General features: G+C 34.7%; 1 protein-coding gene across 3 annotated transcripts in view; it reads right to left on the bottom strand.

The window, feature by feature from the left end:
- Nucleotides 1-23,869, bottom strand: part of GRIA4 (glutamate ionotropic receptor AMPA type subunit 4) — a 432,709-nt gene that overhangs the window by 4,038 nt on the left and 404,802 nt on the right. For all 3 annotated transcript variants that reach the window (XM_074372962.1, XM_074372964.1, XM_074372963.1), the window contains 2 exons: nt 2,792-2,906; nt 424-558 (listed from right to left, as the gene is read on the bottom strand). In XM_074372962.1, the coding sequence (XP_074229063.1) occupies nt 424-558; nt 2,792-2,906 (250 nt within the window). The remainder of the gene's footprint in view (nt 1-423; nt 559-2,791; nt 2,907-23,869) is intronic.

Here is a 23,869-nt window from a genome sequence, read left to right as displayed (position 1 = left end):
AGGAAACACAGATCTAATTTCAAATTTCTCCCAATTTTCAGGTAGAATATACTATTTAAATCGTTTTCCAGAGCAATTCAGGAGGTTTGTTTTTGGCTTTCTGACCCTTTCAATGCAGATATCTATTGGCAACATAAAGTTTCGAACGGTACGTCTGCAGCCAAAGAAAACTGAACCACTTTGCACTGAAGGTTTAAAAAATACAAAGCTCTAAATTAGAAGCAAGCGATACCACCACTGGACAGACAGGTCACAACACCGCATTCACAGAATGCATCACCCACTCGCTGTAGTAGGCCCTAAGTCCTACCCCTAAATCTTAATACTTTCGGTTCCATAAACGTTGTAACCTTCTCTATAGGTTGCTAAATTCTGGGTATTCTGCGAGGAAGTTGGGTTAAAAGTCTGTGCACTCTTTGCCACCTTCATTCTCTTTGCTTCTGCCCTGGACTTGTAACAGAACTCTATCAAAGCCACCAGCATGGCCAAGCCCAAGCCGCCAACCAGAATGTAGAAGACGCCTGCTACGTTGCTCAGGCTCAAGGCACTCGTCTTGTCCTGGGGGAGATAAAAACACTGTGGTTAGCGGTGGAAGGTCACATGCAGAGGGTAAAGAACACATGAAATCCAAACAGCTAATTAAAGTAAATACTTAATTTAATCTGAAAATATTTACATGTATAAGTCACTGGTGTAGGTTTATGGGTTTAAATATAAAGCTTATAGCTCTTGGGAGAAGTGAAGTTATGATGATTACCAATAAATTGTGTGAATTTCATTCAGTAAAATCTATAACATTTTATCATTATTAAATATACAATGAAAAGTGCTACACTTTGCCACATGTAAGCATGGGGTGGCAGAAGTGGGATTATAATTGTTAGGTTTGAAAAATGACATGTTTAAAACCCAGTTACGTGAGAAGAGAACCTCTTTTGGCTTTCTTTCCATTAAAAATTTTTAATGTTTGAGATTTCTCTTGGATAAATTTAACTTTATATTTCCTACTTAGCAAACTAAGGGACTTTAAGTTAGCAATTTTCACATTTTGTTCATCATGACTTTACCAATATATGCAAATAGTGTGCTAGGGTACACATATTTGTTCTTCTAGTCACATCCGTTTGGGAAATCTGGAAAGTGTTACTTTAACATATTAATAATATTTAACATATTATTTAGGAATAATTATATAGCAACACATTGGTAACTTTTTAAAAAGATACTTTAAAAACATATAATTTTTCCATGGTCAGTTGAGAAATAAATTATTAATGGACAAATATATAACTATTTTTATTAATTTAAAATATGATTCTGTCTCCACTTAAAATGCTTAATCAGCTAACATTTTAGACATTATTCTTCAGAGCTTTAGTATACATATTACTTCATAATAAATTCAGAAATAGTCAAGCATATGATAGGAAGATATTAAAATTATAAAATAATATATAATTTTTTCATAAAGCATAAATATTATACTTATTATATAGCATTATTTGAAAAAATATTTTGGGTAGACTACCTGAAGGGTGCTCTGTGGCCATTATCTTCTCAGCAGGGAGTTTTTTGCAAACTTACATAGTTTTATTAGGAGAGGGTTTAATTTAAAGAATGTACTATGTATACCATCCACTGAGCTATGACATCAACTGGTTGGGCCAAAAATTTAGGGTAATTTCATTTTAAAAATAATCACTCATTAAGTATTTGTGCTCCTCTGACTTTAAATAAGGATTTGAGACAATTATTTCATTATTTGGCCAAGCTTGTCTCATTCCACTCTGGTTCAAAGGTGGACAAAAGTGCTTAAAATATAGGGATAAGCCTGAGAAGAGATCAATTAGTATTACTTTCATTCTTCCTGAAATTAATTGAAGTTATCCTATATATGTAAGTCACTTATTTAATGTCTTAAGATGACCAGTGGTTTTTTTTTTTCTTTATAAAAGAAGGTACAGAAAAAAATAAATGAAGATTTCAAGAATCTTCAACAATGGCTTTCAGGCATTATGCTCTATTGATTTGTGCAGATATTTAAATTCTACTGACAAACTGTTACATCTTTTCCTTTATAATGAAAATATAACTGTTTGGAACACTATTTTTTTTTTTTTTTGTACTCAACAGAATCAGGCCTACAGTTTCCTGCATTGTCCTAAAATAATTCATGAATAAGACACCTTAGAAGTTGGGAATATTATTCATAAATATTGATTCATTAAAACAATTTTGATAGCATGGAATTGGAAGATTTACCCTTTATCTGTCAGAACAAAAATATAACAGGTCCTCTTCGAACAAAAGTGGAATGCTTGGCAATATAGTGACAAAAGACTGAACTTCTGAATAATGTATATTTAATATTTAAAATCATCTTTTTGTAAGTGACTATTGACGAATTTCCCATTTCCTGTTTTGAAAGTGCATCAGTTCTTAAAATCACAGAGCTCATGGCCTTTGCCTCCAAAACAAAGAAAAACCGAACCCCCAAAGCACTACTTTGATTAGTGGTACGTATATTTGAGAATAATACGGGGATTTTATTATTTTTATATATTTTTTGCAATTAATATAAATTTATATAAGAGCCTAAAAATATTGGGGGAGCAGTTTGCAATTTTCTGAAAAGACACTCACTCCCTTGTTGCTGAAATCTATGACATTAACATTTAGTTTAGGCGGTGTATAGAGAAACATTTAGCTTTCAGTGTCTCCATATACTCTTGACAATTGCTCCCGTTTACTGCTTTGTGAACACAAGAGGCCCCGAACTGCAGTGACTGACCTTGCTTCCAGAGTCCTTGGGTCCACATTCACCTTTATCGTACCACCATTTGTTTTTCAGCTTGTCTAAGACGCCTGCCTCACTGAGTTTCAAAACGGCAAGGTTTACAGGAGTTCTTCACGTGGAAAATAACATAAATAACATTATATATGTTATTTTATGTTATTCAAGGAAAACTACATTAGAATCGCATGGCAAAGTGACAGAGCAGAAGCCACAGTAGGTTGTTATGTCTTGTACCGTAGGCCCAGGTTTAGAATCAGACATAAAACTGGGGCCTGCTCCATCGCTTTGGGTAACAGGCACATACTGCTAGGGAGGAGTTTTAAATAAAATGTATGCAATTACTGTGAATCCAAAACTATTAGCCTGGATTGGGCTTTTTCAGCAGTTTCAATTTTCCTAACATAATTATAGACTCTCAAAATCCAGAAGCTTTCAAAATCCAGAAGCTCCTTTTTGTCTCTTTCAAAATTAATGCAAGTGGCTACAGGTTGACAGGCTTACACAGAAGCTAAATAGGACTGCTTTCATTTCTTGCAGACATCATGATTCAGCTAGTAGCGTTTTACTTTATGCTTTAAAAGTGTATCTGCAGTATCCATCGTTAAATTGACTCCTTCACCACCCTCATCCAAGACCTAATTGAAAGAGGAGGATGTTACTGACAAAGGACCACCTCATGCAGAAGTCCATGTGCGACAAACATGTAAATCATTCTTTAAAAGTATAATTCCATGCTGGTATTTTCCTTCTGAATTGCAATATTTAAATTTAACCTAAATAATGTCACCAGAAGTAATTTTCATCTATCTTGAGTCTACCATATGAATACACTCTAAGCATAAATTGTAGTGACTATAATTTACTTTATAAATTCTTACTGACAAATACATGATTGGTTAGGGGTAACCAACATTTTTATAAATAGACAAACTCCCCGTACTCTAAAATCCCACTTTTCTTTCCTACCACCTTTGAGTCCTTCAATACTAAATATTATACAAGGGGTGTCAGAGAGGCCAGGGTCACTTGTCAGTCAGCATCAGTGTTCTGAGAATCTAAGAATTCTTCTAGTTTTCAGTCCCATGTTAACCTCTGTGTGTAGCATAAAGGCTACTAAGATGGATGGGAGCTGTTAACTCTTAAGGTCTTTTATTGTTTTTATTTTTGTGGTTGGTTGGTTTTTGTTTCTTTATGCTTTTACAAATGTTCAGAGAGAGACTCCTTACATTCCTCTTGACATGTTGTCTGGTTATATCTCCTAATGCCTCACTTTTTCTAGGAAATGTTGAGTGTGTTTGGAGAAATATAGCATGCATTTATCTGGGTACCAGCGGGTTAATTCCAGAAACCTATCCTCACAACTAGGTAATGTGTTAATAATGATTGTGAGGATGGTTCCTAGCACTTCGTGAGCGCTTTCTGTGTACCAGGGACTATTAAAAGCATTTTACATGTTTAGTTACTATTATTACCTATATTTTACAAATGAGGAAACCAAAGCACAGAGAGGTTAACTCATCTAGCCAAATAGCTAGAAATTAGCTTAATCAGGGTTTATAATGGTTTGCCTTCATAGCCTGTACAGTTAACAATATTAACAACAGAAGACTCAGGAAATAAGGGTTCTGGCTAACTGAACTTTCTAGTTAATAGTTAAACTAAAATCCATTTTTTTTGGTACTATTGGTTCTGAAAAAAGTTTTCAAAATATAAGTTTTGGTTTATCTGCTTTCTGAATTCAATTTAATTTTTGTGTCCGTGTTATAAGGTCTTACAAAGTTTATTTAAGAATATGCATTTGCCACACTCCTAGAATATTATATTGTTTTTTGGATTAAAAATTAGCATCAGCATGATTTAACACTTTGTACTAAAAACTAAGTTTGGGGTTGGGGTGGAGTGAGGATTATGGTTAATTGGGGTGCTTGGTTAGCTCCAGTTAATCTAGCTTTTACTGTCTATAACCTCTCCACCCCCTTAATACATCCCCCACCTCCATATATAAAGTAATTGTCACAAAACCACAGCTGCAGGTTGGTTGGTGAAATGTGAACTAGCTGAGAACAGAAGCCACACCTCATTCATCTTTGTAAAATATTTGCCAGTGTATCTGACTCAGGGTAGGTGCTCTGTAAAATTATTACATTTAAATTATTTTAAATCCAGACCAAGTGTTTTTGTTTAATCTATACTAAGGGTTTTTATCCTCAGGCTAGCTCACCAAAGCTTTTTTAACACACATGTAAGGTACATTATATTAGCCTATGTCACACTTGTTGAATGGGGTGTGCTCAGAGGAGATGGACTTAATGCTGAGAAGAGAACGAAAAGAAAGCAGTTTCCTTCAAGTTTCTTATAGAAGGCATAATTTATAGATTAAATCCAAGACTGACTTTGATTTATCTCTTAAGATACTATTTCCTCTACTTGCTTCATTTTCCCCTTGCCTCTTTGTTCTTTCCACTACTCATTCCAGTAGCCTGGTTTTAGAGGCTAAGATTAGATTGGAATTTTGAATATAAGATATTTGTTAATACCAAACTTACTGTCAACTGGAGGAATGTCAGGCACTGAGCAGGGAATTCATTACTAGGAGATTCTTTCTCCAAGGATTACGTTCCCTTATTCATTTTTGTTTTCAACATTTTTTCCTTTCCATTATTTTCTGCTTATGCATGCATAATTTTCTGTAATAATCCCTTTATTATTGCCTTGGTTTCCATGGCTGTAGAGAAGGCCATTTGCAAGTATAACATATTTTAAAGTCAAGAACGGGCTGATCCTTCAGAGTGCCGAATTAAAAGCTGGGTATTGTGTGATCTACTATAATTCCTAAAGAGGACATTAGTTAGTAATCACATTTACAAAATGATTTTAATATGAATATCCACATCCATGGGTATGCCTATTTTTAGACACATAGGAGGAGAATAAAGTATAAAACAAACAAAAAAATCAATAATTCTGTGGCTATTATTAGCACTATGGGTCATTGATGATTATAGGCATTGTCAAAATTTCCAACTAGAACCAGGATTAAACAACACATGTAAAAAATTGGCATAAAATTCTGTGTAGGGTTGGGGCTCAGACTAAATCATATCAGATTAATCAAAGGGGATTATGAGTTTTAGACATTGCAATGATATTTTTAAATTGGTTCATGGTCAATTAGTAAATTTTTATCTTATTGACAAGAATGAGTATGAATCTCTTATGACCATAAAAAAGGCCACAGCCCAATAATATTAACATTCAAAGGAGTAAATTTTCAAACAAATAAATTCATACCCCTCAACTGATGCCTTTCCACATTATTTCATGTAAAATACCAGACCTCTTTCTTTATTTCTTTTGTGGTGTCTCTGGCTGAGGGCTGCTTGGTCATGCTCTGGGAATGGCTATCACTTGAGTGGGGTTGCTAATTATTTTGAGTCATCGGTATGACTGGAAATTGTCATTGTGCCTGTAAATAATTCAGTTAATGATTGTATTAAATCATAAGCTCTTTGGGGGAAAGGACAGTGAGTAAGTCTTTTTTTACCCATAGATACTGGTAGACAGCCCAGTTAAAGCAGACATTTAATAACATGCTGCTGAATGGGAGGCTGGAGATGTCTTCCCTTGTTCCAATCCTGTAAATGACAGGTTGGGTCAGTTGGCCTCTCATAGGAACCCATTCATGTGTGGTACAGCTTTCCATGTTTTTCCCCCTTCGCTAGATGAATCGCTGTTAGGAAAGTTAGTTTTTTCCTACTAAGATTCTGTATTTCAAAAGTAGGTCACGCCAGATTACAGCATAGCTGTGCTGAGATCTCTAATATGCATTTTAAACAACGTGCTTTGTAGATAAATTGACAGCATTTAATTCTTTCTTCTGCTTTGGCTTTACGCTTAGCAAAGGCTTAAGAACCAGCCTCATCCTCCAATTCAGCACCTTTCCTCCTTCCACCTCTTTGGATAAAGATCAGGCCAAATGGAAGGGGAGAGAGAAGTTTAACAAGAAAATCAGTCACCTGAAGAAGGCACATAACAAAAATAAAAAAGCAGCAACTGTCTCCTGGTAATTTACTTTGGTCTAAGTTAAGTCAGACCATTTAAAATATCATCTTTTAAAATAAATTCACAGTAGAGTATTACTATTACTATTCTATTGGTGATAAATATTATATCAATATACAACCTATGAGAATTTTTTTTCTAATGTGAAAACAAAATTCTTGAGAGGAAAATAGAACATACTGTAATTATGTATGTAATTAACATACATTTATGTTAAATTTTATAACATTTTAGAAAATGACATCAAGATGTGAAACAACATTTTAGAATATCAGCTTTGGTGAAAGTGACGTGTCATATACCTACAGGAACAGGCAGTTTGATTTCTGAAAACTGCAAGGTTAGACTCATATTTATTTTTCTGAACACCAAATATTTTACTTGGTGTCCATTACGTACCAGTGTGTTGGATGCAAACAGATTAAAATTCAACTGAGTTGTCCGATCCCTTATTTAAATAAATTAAAATGACTTTTGTTCATAGGTTTTTTCCAGGATGTGTACATTTCTGTTTCTGCTTGCTTATTTTTCTCTGGAAAGAGTCTTCAGTGTACACTAAAACAGGAATCCATTATTCATTTTTTGTGGAAAATTTTGTCTGTTAAGCAATGTTATACTTTGTTCAGATCTGTGATAAAAATAATTTTTTTCTAGTTGAATAGAATATCTTCATTTTTGCTTTTTCTGGTGCTATTAGAGTACATTTTCTTATATTTCTAATTTGCATAGAGGAAGAGATTATTAGTATAAATGAGTAATTTTCTAATTATGTATTGCATATGTATGTGTTTATATTTTTATGGAAATGATCAGGACATTCTAGGCAGTCTGGGGCTCCAAAATATAAAAGAGTTAATATTTCTTAAGAAAACATATGGTTGGTATCTTGAACGAAGTGTCTTAAAGAGGAACCATCTCAGGAGAATCACCGAGGACTCTCTTCTAGCCTCTCTCTGCTTTTTTCCTTCCAGGGACTCAGATTCTCTCTGGGGATAGAAGATGGATGATTCTGAAGATGATCAGAATTGGGTCCACACAATTCTGTTGTCTCCTCCTCTTTCCCGCCTTCCTCTGTGGCCAGAATATTCATCTGACAAAGCTGATCCTTTCTCCTCCTGTAACAGGGATGGTTATTAGATGGACATATGCAGGTGAGCTGAATTTGGAAGGCTTGTCCGATTAGGAGTAAAGGGGAAGTTATCAGCTCTGGAAGAGGGTGAGATTAGCAGCCTCCCTGACAGATCCTCCCTGTAAACAGCCTCCTCCTCCTGGTTCGGTAGCCAGGCAAGTGAGAAATGTGTAGCCCGACCAGGAGCCTGCAGATGAGCAGGACTTCCTGTTCTGGGCATTGCTCTAGAATTTAAAAGAAAGGGCAAGAGGGCATACTTCACATTTTCCAATGGTCTTACAAACCAATTGAAGATATATAAGGAAAGAAAATTCAGTCAGAAGATGCCCATCTCTGAAGTGTTTTCTTTAAATTATCTACAGTGAAGAAGAGTTCTGGAACACTAGCTAGTAATTTTTTGTTAATTGTATACATTTTTTTTCTTTAGACACTACTTAGAAATTAAAAAAAAGATCATTTTATGAAGCTGGAAATATAACATGGATGCAGTGAAGATAAAGCTGAGTTGGTCTTGTTTTTGTAGCCTGATCTTTTTGTAGTTTGATCCAGTTCTGGAAGGCAAAAGGAAAGGCCTCGTTCACATGATTATCTTTGATTTGTTATTGAACTTGCTATTTAATGGAAGCCCGAGAGTTTTAGGTGGAGAAATGACTTTCTGGTAGGTACCTGGTCTAGGTGGAGTCAGATTATTGCTGCTACTTAAAAATAATTTCATGGCAGTCCTTGTGACGGAAACAAGACAAATCGCCCCTCTCTGTCCTCTCTCCTCTTCACAAAACTGCTCTTTCAAAAGCTTGCTGCTTTCCAGAACTGAGGTTCTTAGGACTCTTCACAACTTGTTCAAAGCCAGAGATTTTCAGTGACTATTTTAATTAGTTTTGTTAGTGTGACCCCCACACTGAGACTGTTTGCGAATATTTTTGCTTTGACAGTAATTGCACACTTAAGTCTGTGACGGGACTGCACTCGCAATCCGGGGGATATTAGTAAGTCTAAAGTACAAGTCTCCCAGCAGATGGACCTATTACTTGACATACTGTTTACCCGCTTTTGGTGACATTGAGGCTGACCTTGGAGTCACCTCCCCCGCTGCCACATTCTCCTTTGTCGTACCACCATTTGTTTTTCAATTTGTCCAAGAGGCCTTGTTCATTCAGTTTTAAAACTGCGAGGTTAACAGCATTTCTTGAAACGATAAAACATATTTTGTAAGAAACTGCACAGCTGTTAAGATGTTAGAAGGAATGAGGATTTAAGCTCTTTTATAAGCTGCTCCCAGACGCTAAATAAACCTCTCATTTTGTCATCCTGCAGGCCCTTCCACCAGAGTCCAAACCAAATGCAACTGCAACTACCTTCAGAATGTATTAAATCTGCAGCATTTGGTGCTGTTCACTTTCACAGTTCATTTATTGTCAAATAACCAACATCAACCAATTACATGGATTTTTTTTTTTTTTGCAAAACAGTAATAAACTAGAATTTACTAGTCATCAAGAAAGAGTTGTGTCTTGAATTCCTTTTTCTTTAAGAATGTCAACGACCCATAAGAGATGAATGTAAATTCAGTCCCAGAAGGAAAAACATAATGGCATAAACAAATCAACAAACCAGCCACTAATTTTTGTGTACTGATTTCCTGACAATGGAGTGTAGCTTAATTCTTATTTCTTTTCTTATTTAAGTTGGGTCAGTTTCTTGGACTGGAAATCATAGGGTAGTCAAGAGAAAGGTAGTAGCAGCCCCCAGGGAGCTTCAATTTGAATTTTGTGTTGATTCTTAAAGTCACTCTATGCTATTTAGAAGCCAGGATCACATGTCCAATTTGACTGTTTAAATTATGTAATTAACCCCCAGGAAGTCATGCTGCATGTGATACGGACTTTGCCAACAAACACTGGATTAGATTTCTTCCATGTTTACCTCTATAGGGGAGTAAGGATCACGCATTCTAATTATTCCCTAAGAGGATTAAAAAAATGTGTCATGGGTTCTTGCTTCCCATGTACTTGGTTTCCTTCTTGCTTTCAAGTTACAGTTTTTAAATGATCCATTTAACTCTTTTAAGAGGTTTTCCCTGCGTTCAAGAAATGTGTATTAAATCTACGGAGTGGCTTCTATACTGAGAGAATTTGGATACAGTTTGTGATATTCTATTTGATAATGATTGAGTCTGATGATTACTTAATGCCAAATGAATTATAGATACAACAAAGCAACCTCATGTTAATGAGCAGCACTTGAACATTGATTTGCAAGTGAAATATCATTTAGTTGACTAATAAAAAGCATCGTGTATTTCACCACTAATCAGCCTATTAAAGTATTTATTCTCTTAAAATGTGTAATATTTCAGGTAAGTGATGTGCATTTTCTAGTGTTGTAATGGTCTGATCCATTGCAGAATAAACATTTCCCATGAGTAAATCACACACTTTGAGAGTATTAACTCTTTCTAAGAGTTAGACTGCCATTTACTAAATGCTAAATAAATAATTAGCTGTTCCCACATTCCTCAGTTAGTCCCACATTAATGGTGTAAAATAATTAATGTACATCCTAAAATGAGCAATATCAAGTTATCAGTTTAATCTCCAAAAGGACCAGACTGAAATGTAGGAATGAATGAATATTCAGTGAAGCTAGAAACATCTTATTTAAAAAAATGCTGTTGGAAGAAAATAATTGTTCTAATTTATTTTTTGTCCATAGGAAGCTAAATAAATTTGTCTTTCAATGAATTGAAACTAAAATATTCTATTTCAGAGGAAATTATTTTTATAATCCACTTTGTTTTAGCCTTAAACATTTCTATTAGATTTTTTTAATGAAGTGGTATCCCAATTATTTTATATGTTGGTTTAGACCATTCTTTTGAGAAAACTAAAACCATTTCATGAGAGGGTTATTTAACAGGGTTATTAGCCATATCCAACGACAGTTTCCCAGCACAATAGATAACAAAAAAGCAAAATAAAAAATGGATAAGGAAACAAAAGCTTCATGTTGAGAAAATTGTTTGGAATAAAGCTTTCTACAAAGTTATTCTAAGACATTGTCTTTCTAATAACATCTAACAGGCCATGTAAAAACAGTTTAGTTTCACACTGCTATCCATACTTGTGTGTGTATGTATCTATATTTGGTTAGTATAATATAATTGACCAGTAAGTAAGTCACTGCCCAGTTCATAATTAATCCCCATTTTCTTGTGGTCCCTCAATAAAACTCACTTAATACTATCACATGTAAAATTTACTTTTCTTAAATGAAGGCACTTGATAATTAATATTTAGAAACACTTTTCAGGATTTCGAGAGTTCCTTGCCTGTTAAACGTGCCTGCTATTTCCACAACTGTCTGACTAAAGACTTAATTTCTTTATGTACGCGGTTTAGGTCTAAAGGCCTCCTTAGATTGCCACTTAAAATGCAGCATAAGCCACGTCAGCAAGGGCCATTTGAACATCTGTTCTATTTTATGGAATGTGTCACATTTACATGTTATTAATAAGAATCATCAAATGACTTTAAAAATGTACATAAAGTTACTTTACTCGTTTTTCGAGACTAGGTTAAGAAGTCTTTGTTATCCAGACAAAAAAAGAAAAAGGAGCCCTGAAAAAATAATTACAAGCAAGCCTAAGGAAGTCATAAAGAGTCAGGTGAAAAAGGGACAGAGCCAGCAGATCTTTGCTGCCGCAAATTTTTCTATTGCTTTGGAATCCCCTTCATACATGTCAGACAAAGATTTCAAAATCGATGGTAGAGGCCCATATGGATGACAAGGGATATTCTTGTCCTGATTAAGCATCAGAGAAGCTGTAATAGGGATCTGCCAAGCAGGTCAGAGAAAGAAGAAAACTATTGTGAGCTATTTTTTACATTAATTATTCCTTTTATTCTCTTACATTCTATTTAAATTCTGTAAATTCAAATAAACTCAATTGAAATGGATCGCTTTCACTTAAAAATGGAAGGAGAAGGAGCAACAAGAAGAAGTGACTGCATTTGAGCTGAATGTGTAACCACATCTGAGAGCCCAGGCGTGTTGACCACGACCTTTCACAGAATGCACGAGGGCCCAGGCATTGTGCTTACTTGCCTTTGCCTTTTATGGTTTAGGGGAATCCTAGGTAAGAAAACCCACTCTCCAAATAGCTTTTTTCATAGTGGTGAGATGATGGGGAACTTAATTCAGGGTTGTAAGCCAGGAGGGAAGCGGGCAGGGCACAGCCATTCAAAGAATGACACAGCAATTCTCACCAAAATGGTGGAAGATTCAACTCCCAGTAGGACTTGAAGATCAAAATGGTGGGGAGATTTGACTCTTAGTAGACCTTGAGCTTCATTATGCACTCATTGTAATATATTAGCATGGTAACATGTCCACAGGTACCATGACAGTCCCAAGGCTGACCATAAAAGGTCAAAGAGTAGGCAGTGGCCCAATTCCTGGGAATCCCAGCCCCTTCCCCACGGTGGTTGGAATGGTCCTCCTACTTGTTAGCATATGAAGCTACCAAGCCCATAAAAACTGGCAACACCACTCCTCATGGCTGCTCTCCTGTCTTCGGAGATGGCCTGCATTCTGTGGATGGAGTTTGTATTGACTTTTACTTTAACCTGAGCACCCAATCCCCATACCTCGTGGCCTTTCTCTTGCCTTCTGAAACAGCCTGCCCTCTATGTAGTATGTATCTCTCTAAATAAATCTACCTTTACTCAACAGTGGCTCGCTCTTGAATTCTTTCCTGCATGAAGCCAAGGACCCACACCTGGTAGGGCACATCCCAGGGGCTCAGCCAAGACCTGAGACACTGCCCTCCTCATGCCCCACATTCATTTTTCCTGTATCATCTCAAACAAAAATGCTCACCTGGACAAATTCCAGGACCTCTGGAAAACTTCCGAGGGTTTTTACTCCTGAAATTTCATTCAATTGAGATTGAGAGCATGAAAATCTATCCTGTATTGCACTAGCATCTGGGGCCCATTTTTGTTAACTAAACAAAAGCTTTAGAATGGGAGCTAACAGACTTAAACATCTTCCATTTATTAATTTTGGGTAAGTTAGGCTAGTGCAAAATAAGATTTTCTTGTTGAAAGTATGCTTAATTCAGGCTAAGATAGTTATTGCTTACTCTCTATTCTTCCATAAATAATTTATCTTTAAATTCTATAGATCTGGATATGCTTTTTTGCTTACTTTATGCCTTATTCATTATACTAACTTCTAGACCATATTTCTTGTAGTATAATTTTTCTGTTGGTACAATATTAAAGTTTATATCTGATCAAATATATATCTACATAAATACAGAAATTTTAAAAAGTTTGTTTAAAATGTAAAGTATTTTTATGATTTCCTGGATTTGAGAATATTATTATAAAAGAATGATATACAAACCTTAAATTTAGTCATTGTTTGCACACAAGCTATTTAGGGTATCTATAATTTGTAAATAGCTTGCAATATTGTATTTAGTCTGGTTAAAACAAATTCAATTACCTTTTACTTAGTAGGATGAACACTTCATTTTTGGTTTTGATATCAGTAATACATGGACCTAATGGATTTTATTTGTCTAAACTGCTGTGTGATTTTGCTAGTGATTTACTGTCTTTATAAAAAAGGATCCATTAATTACATACACAGGAGAAAGTCTCCCTAGTTTTAAGCCCGTGCTCTTTTAATTTGAGCAGTCTCTTCATCCTAAACTTTCTGTAAAATTTAAATACTAGGTGTTAAAATGTTCAGAATGTTTACTTGAGTGATGCTAAAAAATTTTTGCATAGTTCTAATTAATCTTAATTATATTTTTTTAAAAACTTAAAAATTATGTGAATCAGTAAGAAATTGTGTAAACATATTAGAAAATCCCTTTTAAAATCTGTAAAGGATATTGATAGATAATTTATGCAGGAAGAAAGACAAATCATTTAAAAATAATTTAACCTTATTTGGAATTAAACTAATGTGAATTAAAGAAATGCAAACTAACTTTTCACTATTCACATTGGGAAAGATAAAAATAAAGATAATGTTCAGTATAGTCAGGGGTTTAATAGGTGTCCTTATACACTGAAAGTAGAATTAAAATTTGGCAAGAAAATAATACGGCTTTATACAGCAAAAACTTGAAAGTAATTCTTATGCTTGATAATTATTGATAATGTTGATAATTATTAATAATAATTTCCCTTTGAGGAATCAATGATGGGAAATTAATCAATGACGTTGACAAAGTAACATAATAAATATTGTAATATATTTACATAGCAAAACACTGAAAGCAATTTACACGCCCAACAGAAAGAGAGAATTCAGTAGATTTTAGTGCACAACAGCCATTTTCAAGCTTGATGTAAGTGTCAGAACCACTTATTACAAATACAGATGCTCAGGGCTAAACTTGCTGTATCAGAATACTGTGAATTGGGGGCAGTGTATCTACATTTTTATGAAGCTCTTGAGGTGATAATATTGATAAGCACCAATAATCCATATGGCTGACTGTTTAGCAATCATTAAATGATTTAATGAAAAAAGAAATCCTTAATGTTAAGTGAAAGAAAGAACCAAATTTGTATATTCATTGTGATCTTAATTTGAGAAAAATATATAATGTTTATATATATATATATATATATATATATATATATATATATATATATATATATATAAATGTTGATGGAAAAATACTGGAAAGAAATAAACAAATAACTGTCTGCAGGTAGTGGGATTTATGATTAATTTGGATTGCACATTGTTCTTTATGCTTCCCCACTCACCCAAAATTTTCTGCAATGAAAAGCTGACACTTTGATAATCAGTAAAGAACAAATGAAAAGCCTCACAATTATTTTATAGTACAATGACTAATATAATTATTTCATGCAAATCAAAATACATATTCTATTTTGGATCAAGAAAAATTGAGAAAGGTAGAATTTAGGAGTCGTTCTTAAGGACCTCAGGAAACCTTTCATTGCTTTGATAATGTGGTTTGCTTTGGTCACTTGGTTTTGTGTCTCTAGTCACAGGCTGGAGGGAGAACATGTGATGATGCACTTGGCTTCTACAAAGGTTCTACGTTATTTGAGGGAAACAGGTCAGGCAGAGAGGTGGGAGTTAATGGAACTCTCAGTGGCCTAGAGACAAGCCTTTCTGTTTCACATTAACTTACATAGATGGTGAGTTTTTTCCTTTATGCCAGATTAAATAAATGTAATTGTGAACAAACTTGAGTCCTACTAAGTGGGCCATTTAAAAAAAAAAGTATATACCTCTATTTTTAGAAAAAGGGATTCCATGTCTGGCAACTATGTTCTTCCCCAAACAAGCATTAGGGACTCTAAGGGAAAAGTCCGTTTTGATTTTTTGCAGGATTTTTTAAAAAGGCAATTAAAAAAATCTTCCATCATATGACATATTTACTCTATCCCCCTTTTTTTTTTTTGAAATTGAACTAAAATTCCAGGTTGGAAAACTCATTTGATTTAAATTTTGTTATGCAGCAGGTAAATATATGCAGAAGATTTTCCAGGACCACTCTAATAAGAAAATAATAATTTTTCAAAAAATTAATAGTCAACTCTGTATAGACTATTCATTCTGTTATTTAGGTGGCCGCATTGTCAGGACTGTAACAAGTGTTGCCTAAAGGAAAGTCCATCCCATGTAACAAGATGAGATAGGTAGGGAGGAGGAAATAGCACATGGGATTTTACTTTTGTAATTTAATGATGTCCTTCTGTCCCCTCCACACCCCTACCCCCACCATATAAAGGTAGAGGAAATTGGCAGAAAAACAGAGAATTTACAACAAACCATAGAATTTTGTATGCAGTTAGTCAATAACTAGCTAAGAAAAAGAACTATTTTATCACTGAAGAAAATATTTAAAGTAAATAAAAATCAGCAGGCTGTCAAATAATAAGTTAAGAACTAAATATGTCTGATCTTAAGGGAAAGTATTTGCATTCACAATTCTACACTTTATAGATATCTAGGCTTGGAAGACTAACAAATTCTCAATATTTCTCAATGTTCCACTAAGTTTTCAATTTAACTTCTAGCTGTACTATTATTTTTCTTCCCAAATTTTTCCTTCCAGTAAATAAGCACAAAACTCCTTTTGCTTCATTGGATTTGTGTGCTCATTTCCAAAGGCGGAATTTGAGCTAAGTTGCTCTACATATATATGCAATCATTTTTAGAAAAGATAATTAAATTTTCACTCCGGTTTGCTTATGTGATGGCAAGTAAGGTCTACATAAAATGTCAATATTGATCAATAATTTAATATCAAAAATCTGAAGGAAAATTTTCCTGTGTGAAAGACAATTCAGACCCAGCATGATTTACAAGAAGCATTTGAAACCACTTTGATAATGAGGGATTTATTGTCTTTATTTTGGATTTTGGATGACATATGTGCTATCAAATTAGTGTATAGAAATGGTTTGTACTTCACACTCCAATTGAGTCAAAAAGAACTGAACAAATTGAATTGATACTGGGCTAAATTCCAGGAATTGTCTCTAACTTGTGTTCTTTGGAATTTGCATGACTAATTCCTATTTGAGAACTCGATCTGAAGAATGTGATTCTTAGAAGGAACACTGATTTTTGTGAGAGTGTCTGCCAGTAATTTAGTCAGCATGCTAGCTAGAGATTATGAAAAATAAAACATTTAATTACAAATATTTCACTTAGGGTAGTTTCATGATTTTGTCAATTTTAGGTCACAGAGTAGACTTTTCTATCCTCCTTTGGGTCATGGACCTCTTTTAGAAGTCAATGAAAGCATGGATACTTTCTCAGGAACAATGCACAAACATGCAAAATCCAGATTGATATACAATTTCAGTGAATCACAGGGGAACGAAATTTGCCAGCCCAGCGTATGTCTGGTGTGTGAATTATTTCAAACTGAAAACAACCAAGACCCAAAAGACTCAGAAAGAAACTTTGATCTTCCTACTAACTGCCCTAAGAATTTAGACAAGGTACCTGTTATAGGAATAGTTATAGGATAGATAGCTCTATCACTAGACATCTACAAAGAATATGGGCTAGGTATAATGGGAGAAACTGTTAGAGATTGGAGTCCACTCTGTGTCCCATTGTCTCTGCGTGGTCCAGCAACTATTTATTTCCCCAACTTTTGCTTTTCTGTCTTCATGTGAAATGTTTTCCTCCTTCTTTGATGTTCCAACCACTACCCACAATGTCCTCTTTTGTCTTTAGCTAAAAATAGTATTCAAGGTGAGGGTTTGGGGCATTTTTGTGAATTACTAAATTTTCCTGTGTCTCTCTATATACACATATTGTTAAACTTTTGTTTGATTTTCTCCTATGAATCTGTCTCGTAGCAATTTAATTCTTAGACCAGCCAGAAGAACCCAGAAGGGTAAAGGAAAATTCCTTCTTCTCTGACAAATGAGATTCAACTTCACTGAACACTACTGAACACTACTTCTCCCAAAGTTGTTGCAGTTAAGAGACCCTGGGGCACCTGGCAAAAGCCAGTAGAAAGTTATATTTCTTACCATGTCAGTCTTCTAGATCTCTTTCTGCAGGCTCTGTTGGAGAAGAGAGTGGTAAGAGTTTTCCTCTTTTCTCAGATTAGATTAGCAGGAAAAAATTCTTGTGAGGCCAACTCCTTGGACTTGGTGACTTTTGGTTTAAAATTTGGTAGAGTACTCTTGTTTTGTTGTTCCTTTTCCTCCCAGATATGGTCACTTTTTTTTCTTTGTCTTTTAGTTCATTTGTTATAAGGAGGAAAATCATTGGTCTGATTAGATTTTCCTTTTGCCTTGGTCTATGTCTTGAGAGCTTGATTTATATACCAGTGAGAAAAATCTCATTGGTCTCTGCCATCCACAGGCACACATACCAATATGCATTTGGTAGCCAGTTAAGTAGACTGGGATTCTGAGCAGTCTCTTTGCACAGCTGTGCCAGCTCTCAGGAGAGTTTTGTCATAAGGGGCCCAGTCGATCAGCGGCTTTTATCTTCTCAAATATTCTTAGACTATTTTTGGAACATAGGGACTACATCATCTCTGCCCTAACTGGGGACACCTCTTGTGTTCATGGTACTATGTTTGGAAAGTTATCTCAGGATCTTTCCATAAATAGGCTTATTGGTTTGAGTCACTATTAAGATCCTACTCATCAATGACCAGACGATGAATCCTCTGAATTGGAGGAAACTTCTAAATTGGTCAATTTTTAGAAAGCTCTCATCCTTAAATAGCTGTTTTACTGGTACCTATGGAGAGACCAAATAAAAAAGTGGATACAAGGAAATATACCAGCTAATGCTAAGAACTCCCTTAGTTTTAAAAATAAAAACAAACAAATAAAAAAACCTGTCCAGAAAGCCTTATTGAATTTGTAGTCTCAGCTTCCCCTCAATGATTCTTACAGATGCTAATAAAAACATTAGATTATTTAGTAAGAAAATTCAAGGGAAAGAGACTCTTCCCAACAAGGTGGAAATTTTTAAAGGGTTGTTAAAACATAAAGTAAATAAAGCAAATATTGAAAGTGATGGAATAAAGAGAAATCAGAATGGGAAGAGTCATGGAACTCATCACAGCAAGATGGAACTCTTTAGATGATTATTAAGAATTGAGATAAATAAAATGAGCATTGATGGGATCAAAACAAAGGTTTTTTAATACAGCACTACCTAAGATTGTGTGAGCCAAAAGGGTCCCCTTTTGGTGGCCCCTAGTGTTAAAGGACTCCAAACAAATCTGCTGTAATTACCCCAATTTAGTTAAATTTAAAAGACTAGAAAGAAAAAAAAAATTACAGAGAAACCTGACCAGTAGTTTCTTGGGGCAACAGTTAAGCTGATTAATCAAGTTAAAGATTGACAAAAGGGCTTGGGTCCCTTGGTTTAACCCCTTCCTGGGGTCTCCAAAGCATTTTATACAGGAATAAAGTGACTGGGGGCCAAAAAGGAAAAGTTTCTGGGACTCTTTGTAAGACTGAGACTTGTTGGCGAGGTTCTAATGGAAATGAAGATTAAAGGTATAAGAATTGATGGAACTGAGATGAAAGTTTATAGGAAAATTGGTGTATTTGGATGGACTTTATGTAAGATGGTTGCATCTCTTTTGCCTGATTGTATTGTGGGGATGGGCATTGTGTCTCACTGGGAAATGTTTCCCTTGTCAGGGGTTGTAAGACAGGGCAAGTAAATCCACCCTTTAGGAAGTGTTAACTCAACATGCTAAAAGACGTGAATAGGGTTGCCTGAGCTCACATAATATGAGATGGAAACTGGGGGCCGATATTCAGGGTGCAAAAGAAGCAATAGTGGAAGATTTTGCCCCTAGAGTGAATTGTATGGGGTTGACTTGTGTGCCCAGAAAGAGGGCCTTTATTGAGTCCCTTGTGCAGAGTTTTTGAAGGCATGATGGCTTGAATCCTAAAGTTCTAGAACATAGAAATCTCTCGGTTTCCATGTTAGCTAGACATCCTCTCTGTGATGTAAAGAAGAAAATTAAAGAAACGCTAGTTGGATGAGTAGATCAGCCTTTCAATATCATTTAGGCAGCAGTCCAGTGCTCTGGGGAAACTGAAAGCAATCGTCTTTGTCTTAAAAATCTCTACACAATCAGAAATGTAAATACAGTGCACAGTGGCCTGAGACAGCCTGGTTGACTCATTCAGGTAGAATCTGAAAAACCAAAGTGGGGAAAAAAGAGGCCTTTTAAAAAGTACAATCTGCTGGAAATGCTCCCTTACCCTAAATCGAATTCACAGCCTCCTTGAGGATTTATTGAGAGCAAATACAAATCTTAAAAATCTTTTCCAAAAATGGTAAAGAAGCTTCTGAGCAGATCAACTTAACTTATTCCAACTATTATTTAGAAACTAGTGTTTTGTGTTGTACTTGATTCATTACTAAAGTTTTAAAAATGTGACAATGAATGTTCACGTATAACTGAAAAATTGTGCTCTACATTGGAATTTGACACAACATTGTAAAATGACTATAACTCAATAAAAAATGTTAAAAAAATAAGTTTTAAAATGAAAGTTATGAGATCTCTAGTGGTGTCTATGTGTGTACAATATAGATATGGTATTTTTCTATCTTCAAGTGGTATTACCAAAATTAATTTGTAAAAGAGCTCTTTTTAATTGACTTAAAAGTAAGCACTTATTTGTTAAATATTTCTAAATGTAGTAGAAACAAACTCAAATGTTTTCAAGTTTATGTAATCTTGGATTAATCTTTAATAAATAAAAGAAAGTTTAAGTTTGTTGGTTTAATCAAATAGGCTTATCTTGAGAGTTATCAGCATTAAACGTAAGATATATTTTACTAGCTTTACCACAAGTCAAATCAACTCAGTTATCTCTGTTACAAAATTTGTCAGCAAAAACAAAAAAGATAACTTGTATGATAAAATTTTTATAATTAAATAAATTTAAATAAAACACAAGTTTTTAGGTAAACTTTTCAAGAATAATTATGTTTTTAAGGCATGTATACTTAAAAATATTTTTCCCTAGTTTTTTTTTTTTGGTGACTTGAAGCTTTAGGGTTTTGCTAAGTTAAGTCAAATGATGGGAATTCATTGAACATCTAGATCATTTCCAGAGATGCTAAAATATTGAACATTAATTACTAAACAAATCTAAGCCTTCTTTTGTCTTCTTATTACAGAAAAAGTAAAAATGTTTGTGTTTGTTGGAAATATGTGATATACCACACTGGAAAAAAATATGCTATGAGGAAATGTAAGTTTTCAGAAATTATAAAATATATTCATAAGTTTGACAATTAAAAAAATACTGATATAACAGTTTACAATTGCTCACTTCTTAATTTCATTAGAAATTAAGGTTTCGAATGATTAAGAACCCTAATTAATCCATATAATTAAAACTAGTAAAATTAACAAGGAAAACATCTTCATATGCAAGAAAAAAAGATATAAGGAGTGGAAATACATTCTGTTAAGGGAAAAGAAAGTAATTCTGCACTAGAAAGAGGTTAAAAAATAGGGAGAGAGTAAAAGAGAAGTCATAGGTCAAAATCTGAAGGTGAGAAACAAACTTATAGAAGGTTTGTGGAAAAGGAATCCTACAAAAAATAGTTTTGTGCATTGTCAGGACTGGCTAAGCTTAAAATGAATTTAATTGAGTGAACATTAGAATTATCTAATATTTAAAGTAAGCTGGTACAAAATTAGATTTTTTTTTTCTGCTAAGAGGACAAAATTTTCTTGGAAGATTGTTCTACTTTGATAACAGATTGTAAAGTTTCTTATCATTTAAGGAATGTGTTATAACTTTTTGTATTTACCTTTCAAATCTTTTATCATCACTTTGATTAAGTGAATAACTATTGTCTCACAGTGACCTATATTCCTATTTGACCAAGTGTTTTAAAACCTTTTGGTACCTTTGACAAACTTCCCCAAATCAAATTCTTAATAAAGTCCTTTTGACCTCTAGTTAACTTTGGTATGTTTTAGAGGGTCCCTGAAACATCTCAAAGAGAGATATTAACCTAATTAGGCTTAGTGATGTGTTAAATTACATGGGAAGCATTGTCAAATGAGTGATGATAAGCTTCCTTAAGTTATACTGTATGGGTAAATGTTATTCATATAGATATTCTAGAAGTTATACGAAATTCCTAAAATTTGGATCCTGGCATGCTATCAGACTTAGTTCTATTTATTATCTTAAAATGTTGTATGTCACAGAAATTGCCAAATTTTCTTGTCAATTGCATTGCAATCAGATCTTTAACAATGCAATTTTAAGCCTTTTGTCATTTATGGACAGTTATTGTTTTACTAAGATGCTTTTACAAAAAATGAAGATCTTCAAGAAGATTCATAGAAAGGACTTTTGGGCAAATGTAAGTTTCTGATAACTTTCAGGTCATACAACTAAAATGGTAAGAAGTTATAGAACTCTAATGAAAAACCTAATGGCTGCATAAAACTTCTAACAGAAGATCAAGTTCAACAAGAATGAACTGATGAGTATGGTTTATAATCTTTATGACTTTTTGTCTGAAATATTACTGGCTTTTTAATCTTTGCATTCTAGATATAAGGGAACATTTCCTCTATGACTTACAGCAATTTGGTAAATTATACCTTTGTAAATAGATTTGAAAGATCTTTTTCTCCCTACCTGATTCCTTCAGACTTTGGAAACTCAAAATGAGTATTCCTATTTTCATGGCAGTATAGTTATTTACAAAAGTTCGCTAAGAATCTGTTCCCCTTGTAACAGGAGATCATTGGAAAGACTTGGTTATATTACCAAGTCTTTGACTGGAATGTCATATTTGTGAATGTGCATAGAATCAGATATGACCAGACAGCTTTAAGGAACTAAGATTGACTTTATAGACCCATAAAGCTCCTTGAAAAACAGCCTGGCATCTTGATTACTGGGTTCCCAGCAGCCTTACCAGGAGAGTAAGGAAGGTTACTTCCTGGCAGGCCCAAGAACCTCAGAATATCTTGGGGACCTCAAGAAGAGAGGAACTGACCCAAATGTATAGATACTACAGACAAATCTGATGGCAAGTCCTTGGCCTTGAGAGGCCTTTGAAAGTTCAGATCTAAGGGTTCCCTTGAAAAGTTCCAGCAAAATAGATTTAAAAGTGCCTATATGGTCAATTGCTACTCTTGCTGGCCTTGCAGGCCAAGTTTAATGACACTGAACTTACTTTGCAAACAAATTAGTCGTAATTTGATTTTCTTTGATAAAAGTGAGGTGATTTTTAGAGAAGAAAAATGTGTTCCAGCAGAAACTAAAATGTAGTTGTGGCTACTAGGTTGTAGTTGTATTAATTATCTTCAAGGTTTGTTTTTCCACTGTCAGTGGACAGAATCCTGAATTCTTCTAGTTTCCTCAAATATGTGGCTACAATGGTTCAAACTAATGTTTCCAATTTTTCTCCTGCTTCTCCTTTTCATTTGAAATCATTAGGAACTAAAGCTGCCCTTTTCCTGAAACCCTGAAAACTGAAGCTGAACAATTGATATAATTTTAAGAGAGAGCACCATAATTATCTATATTTAGACAAATCTCATGACTGTCTCAAAAAGTTTACCTGAACACCCGATTACATTTAGACAGGAGAGAAGGGGGCAGGGCATGACCATTAAAATAATAACACATTCCTTGAAAAAAAAAAAAAGGATATGACAAAAACTAGATGGAACCTTCTAGGCCCAAAATGGCAGAGGATTTGACTTCCGGTAGACTTTAACCCACGGTATATGCTCATTGTAATAAATTAGCATGCTAAGTGAAATATTCACAGGGCCTATGACAGTATAGAGGCTGACCATAAGAGGCCAAGAACTGGGGAGTGGCCCACTTCCTGGAAATCCTTGTCTCTTCCCCAAAATAGTTGGAATAATTCTTCCACTTGCTAGCTTACAAAATTACCCGGTTGATAAAAACTAACCACCCCACATCCCAGGGCCTGCTCTCACTTTCTGAGATGGCCTACACTCTGTTTCTGGATTGTGTATCTCCCTGAATGAACCTGCTTTCTCTCTACTTGGACTCACTCTTGACTCACTCACTTTTCCCTGCCCTCGCTTGGCAGCCTGTCCCAAGAACTCAGCCTGACCCAGCATATGACCATTCTCGCAACACCCCTCCTCCTGCAACAGCACCATCAGAAACATTTCAAACTGCAGTGCTTGCTGCTTTGCCCCTAATGTCTAGAAAACTTCTTGACTGGCAGCTCTCAGGACTCAGACATCAGGTTTATAATTTGCTCCAATCATTAACATTTATTTTTCATTTTTCTCCACAGAAATGCCTCTTATTAAGTACCTGATTGCTTGCACCCTACAGGTCTTT

The sequence above is a fragment of the Camelus bactrianus genome, chromosome 10, assembly GCF_048773025.1.
Source record: "Camelus bactrianus isolate YW-2024 breed Bactrian camel chromosome 10, ASM4877302v1, whole genome shotgun sequence".
NCBI lineage: Eukaryota > Metazoa > Chordata > Mammalia > Artiodactyla > Camelidae > Camelus > Camelus bactrianus.
This window is presented reverse-complemented; position numbering and strand designations above follow the sequence as displayed.